The 5,414-nt window shown below is 25.1% G+C and overlaps 1 protein-coding gene across 1 annotated transcript; it reads right to left on the bottom strand.

The window, feature by feature from the left end:
• Nucleotides 1–853: 853 nt before the first annotated feature.
• On the bottom strand, nucleotides 854–1,051 carry CLUP02_02899 (zinc knuckle; the record flags this gene model as incomplete). The annotated part of the gene is made up of 1 exon (XM_049281927.1): nucleotides 854–1,051. A coding segment is annotated over one exon (198 nt), but the record flags the coding sequence as incomplete, so codon positions are not given.
• Nucleotides 1,052–5,414: the final 4,363 nt, after the last annotated feature.

Raw genomic sequence — 5,414 nt, 5'->3', positions numbered from 1 at the left:
CTCTAGCTTAGAGCTTCTATAGTTTATTTAATACTTTTTTTATATAACCTATTTTATTTTAATTACTATTAGACTATAGCGAGTATATATATATTATTTATAATAATACTACTCCCTTATAAATCGTTCTTATCTCTCTTATTATTACGCCTTACGTAGAGCTACCTAGATTACTAAGTATTATAATAGTATTCGTAACTTTATATTTTATATCGTCGATATGTTTTTTTTACTTAAGGGCTAAGTTTATAATAAAACCGAGGTATTCATAAGTTACCTTAGGCTTAATTTCTCTTTATAAACTATAAAATATTATATCTTTATTAATTCGGGTTTTCGCTCTTATAAAATAAGTAAGCTAGAACTCTTTAAGTACGAAGACGGATATATAAATAAGAGCTTACGTCTCGGCTTTTTAAAACGCTTCTTAGAGCTTTTAATAAGTTTTTTTCGTACTATCTCTTATAATAAGGATCGCTACGTCGTTAATAAAGCCGGTAGTTATGATATCTCCGGTCTTATTATAGCTATTTAAAAGATTTACGTTATAAAAGAAGTAGAATATTAATAAAAGGGGCGACCCTTATAGGATACTAATATTAAGTTTATAAGTTTCGGATCGGAATCCGTTTACATAAATCTCCGTCTCTTAGTATCTAAAGAAATTAATAACTTAACGTATCGTTGCTTTATTAATCTACTTTTTTTATAAGTTATACGGGAGTTAGTAATACGAAACGTTATTAAAAGCGCTTAATATATCTAAAAAAAGTAGGCTTATTACTATTCCCTATCCTTAACCCTAGGCTTTATATATCTTATTTACGATTTAGTATAGTATATATTCCGTTAACTAACGTCTTTTCTTACTTATATAACTATTTAATAATAATCTATATATTTTAATAAGGTAGCTTAGTCTCCTCGCTATAATAATATTTATAATTTTACTTACTATATTAAAAAGGGCTATTAGCTTATATATTTTAAGCACTATATAGTTATTTTTATTTAGCTTTTTAAATACTACCGTAATAGACTTTTTAAAGTATTATAAATAATATCCTAGTTAGAGGCTCTAGTTAAATATATAGACGAGTGTTATAGCTAGCTAATTATAGTAAGTATATTAATAAAAGTTAAGGCTACGAATACTAAGTAAATAGTATTATAATCGTAAAAAGCTTCCCTAAAGCTATATTTATAAGTTATAAAGTAAGTAATTAAGGCTTTAGTAATTAATCGTAGTCTTATTAAAAGGGTTCTTAATAAAAATAGTTAAAAGCGATTATAAGATCTAATACTAAGTTAATTATTAAAAAAGCTATAAGAAGTCTATCCTTAAGCCCAGCTTAAGTTTATATTATATATAAGTCTCGTTCTTAAATATATCCTTTATAATATCTTTATTTATTATTATCTAACTATTTACTAAACAGTCGTCTATTTTACTTATTTATAATCGTCCGTCTTACTTATTTACGGGCGTCCGTTTCTTATCTTATTATATAATCATAATTATATAACTTATTTATAGTTCTTCTATCCTAAGAGGAGTTACCCTAAGTTCGTTTTTTTATATATATAATATAATAACTGCCGCAGGCCTTATAAGGCAGGCCCTAGTTTTATTATATATATTAAGTCGTAATAATAAGATATAGCGTAATTTAAAGTTTAGTTACTTAAAATACTAAGTTCGTAATACCGTTAGGGCCCGGGGCCTTTAGTAGTACTACTTCTTAAATAGTATTTTCTATTTCGCTTTTTAATATTAATAATAGGCTAATTTAGTTACTATACGATACGTTATTAATATCTTCGAGATTTGCTTTAGGTAGTAGGGGGAAAAAGGTCTTTTTAAAAAGTATAGCTTTTCTTTTAGGCGTTACGGCGACTTGAAACGTATTAAGGTTCTTAATTTCTAATATAATAGTCGACGGCTAGCTTTATCTACTCCGGGTCTATTTAGTAATCTTTTATAGTAATCTAGGTAACTTAGCCGCTATTTTAATTACTTCGTAATATATTTATTAAAGAGCTTTTTTTATAATACGGCCTTTTTTATTGCGTACTATTTTATATACTTCTTAGCTCTCTTTTATCTATCGCTTATTATAGTTATAGTATTATATTTATTTTAAATAGAGAAATTTCTTATAATTTAGTATATAAGTAATTAAGTAGCTCGGTATTTCTTTTTATTAATCCTATACGGTGCTTATACTCTATTTTAATAAAGTAGTTAAGATATATTAAATTCTTATTAAAGTAGGAGCGAGTATAAGTAATCCTTTTTTAAACCCCTATTTCCCTTTTCTTTTTTTCTTTTTTTCTTTCTTTCTTACTTTTTTACTTTCTTACCCTCTATATATTTTTCTTTCTTAGCCTTTATTCCTACCTCCTATACTTATCCCATACTATAGAGAGTAAGTATATCCGATCCTTATATAACGTCCTTACCTATTTTCAAAATAATACTAAAATAAGTAGCAAATATAAGACGAATTCTTTAGTTATAATTGGTTTATTTCTAAATAGCGAGTACTACCCGCATAATAACGCGCTAATAGTTTTAAAGCGCAAAATAGCTTATAAATTCTTAATAAAAGTTAAAAACGACCTTAGGTTCGATATATTTATACTAATTTTATACGCTTTTTTATAAACTACGATTTACGAGCTAAGGAAATATCCCCGCTTTCTTTAGAAGATACGATAGAGTATTATACTACCTATCGTTTATAATAATTTTAATAAAGTCGTAAGAGAATTAATAAATAAGTATAAGGAGTCGATCGTAAAATATAAGTAATTTCTTTAGGATTATAATAGCTTTAATAATATAAAGTATTAGCTATTATAAATCCCTAAAGGGTATAAACTCTTTTTAAACGTAAAATAAGTAAGATTAAATTTAAAGCTAACGGGTTAGCCTCGTGAATTAGGTATATAATACTAGAGAATAATAAATTAAGTAACGTAAATATTATTAAGTCTAATAGTAGCCTATTATTATTTAATAATAAAGTAGCTTTTTAATACGTAACTTAGCCTAAAGTATATTAATAGCTAAAAAGTACTACTTAGGGGGAAGTTCTATAAGTTAGGGGTCCTAAACGTATTCCGGCTATTAGTAGTTACTAGGGAGTCCGATCTCTAAGTATAACTAATAATACTTAATAATAAGTAATAGCCTTTTATTATTTTTAAATATAACCTTAGAGCGGTAATGCGCTTTTTAATAAAACTTAAGTAGATTATATAGGTTTTATAATTTTAAAATAGATATAAGTAACGGCGCCGTTTATACTATAAAATATATACTACTACCTAAGTATTTAAGGAATTATTACTATCTAACTTTTATTAGCCCGACCCTAAATAACCTTAACTTATTCGTATTACTTATTATAAACTTAGATATATCCCTTTAGTTATATTATATTAACTACGATCGCTACTATTAAACCCTTAATTAAATCCTCTATTAGTACTTTCCTCTCTAAATCTTAAAGCACTTACTAATTAAATTTAACTTCTTACTAACATAGCTATTAACGTTTTAATAAACTTATTATTTAATAAGTAAAAACTAGTACTTTTATCTTAGTATACTACTTCTTAACGTCGGGTTTTAGAAATTAGATTTAGTTTATAATATATATATAAAATTTAATTTTAGTAAAAGAGGAAATATTAGTATTAAATACGGTTACTAATTATTAGTAATAAGGTATTAGTCTAGGGTATTATAAAAGACGAGGTAAATAAGGGAGGTCAATAATTTCTAATAATAAAAAGATAATACTAAACACCCTAGCTTAATAGGTTACGGCCCGAACTTATAGTTATATTTTAAAAAGTAAAAAAGTAAAAAAGTAAGAAAATAAAAAAGTAAGAAAATAAGAAAGTAAAAAAGTAAAAAAGTAAAAAAGTAAGAACGTAAAAAAGTAAGTAAAAAAGAGGTAATATTCTAAGTACCGTAATAACTAAGGCCGTTTCGAAAGCCGGTAGCTTAATATTAATAAATCGATAATTTAGTAATAAGCTTAAAAAACTGTTTTTAAAAAGATCGATTTTTGGGGGCCGATATTCGCTAACCTCGGATATAAAAATAGAAGGTTATTATATTAATAAATATTCTAGTTTTTATCCTTATTTATTTTCTTTTTTTTAAGTCGTAAAATCGTTTAAACGGATTTTTATATTTATAATTCTATTATTTATAGTCTCTAGCTAGCGAAACGCCTTTTTTATAACTATATTAAACCTCTTAATAAAATATCTTAATAATTAAGTTATTAATTTCTAACTAAAGGGCTATTTAAGAAGTAATAAATTTATAAATACTAAGTTTATTAAGAATTCCTAGCTTAAGATCTAAACTATTTATAATTTTAACAAGTATATTAAATCGAGGTAGGATACTTTATTAGATTCTTTTAGTAACGATTACCTATAGCTTAATATAAAATTAAATAAGCTAAACCTTAGAGTAGGATAGGTATTAAAAATAAAATAAAACGGAGCGGATTATTTTTATTAAGAAATAGAGTTAGTTATTCTATTAAAGTTTACGGAGTACCCTCGGATCTTTTACTAATTTTAAACAGGACTTTTATATAAATATAATAGTAAATATATTAATAGTATTTATTATTAAAAAGATATATTTAATAACGCCGGGAGGCTCTAATATATTATATTAATTAGAGAATTTAAGAGGAATATTCTAAAGCTATTTTTATAATAAGTAAGAACTATTAAGTATAATAATAATTAAGTAGCTCTAAGCTAAGAGCTTAGAGAGTAAGTTTTATACCCTGCGAATACTCGTCCCGTCTTAATTATTAAATTATATCTTAGGATTATATTTACTAACTTTACTCTAGTCTCGTAATTAAGTATAGCTACCCTTAAATATTCTATTTTAACCTAAATACTTATATATTCTTATAATTCTGGGCTATAAAAGAGAGTAGGATATTAAATTAGGATTACTTAGTTAATTGCTAAGTTTATTTTCGTATAGAAATAGAATCTTAGTATCGTTCGGAGCTAATTTAATATATTATTTATTAATTTATTATATAAAGTATCCGCAAATTATAAAGTTATAGTTACTTAGTATTTAAGATTAATAATATAATAGCTAAAGGACGACTTTCTTTTAATAATAAACTAATTTAATAAAAGCGAGATAAGAAAGTAGGTCCTAAGTATCCTTTGGGTTATTAAAGAGTAGTTAACGAGGGTAATAGAGCTCTAGCTTAGTAGTTAAATAATAAAGAATAGTTAGTTAATATTAAAGGGAATAGATTATATAACTCTAAGGAGCTTTAATAAGTTAAGCCTCCCTCCTCCTCCTTTTTTAGAGACGTCGAGATTTATAATACGGACTAAGGTTAAAA

This window comes from Colletotrichum lupini, chromosome 2 (genome assembly GCF_023278565.1).
Source record: "Colletotrichum lupini chromosome 2, complete sequence".
NCBI lineage: Eukaryota > Fungi > Ascomycota > Sordariomycetes > Glomerellales > Glomerellaceae > Colletotrichum > Colletotrichum lupini.
Note: the sequence above shows the minus strand (reverse complement) of the source record. Positions and strands in the feature narration are given on the sequence as shown.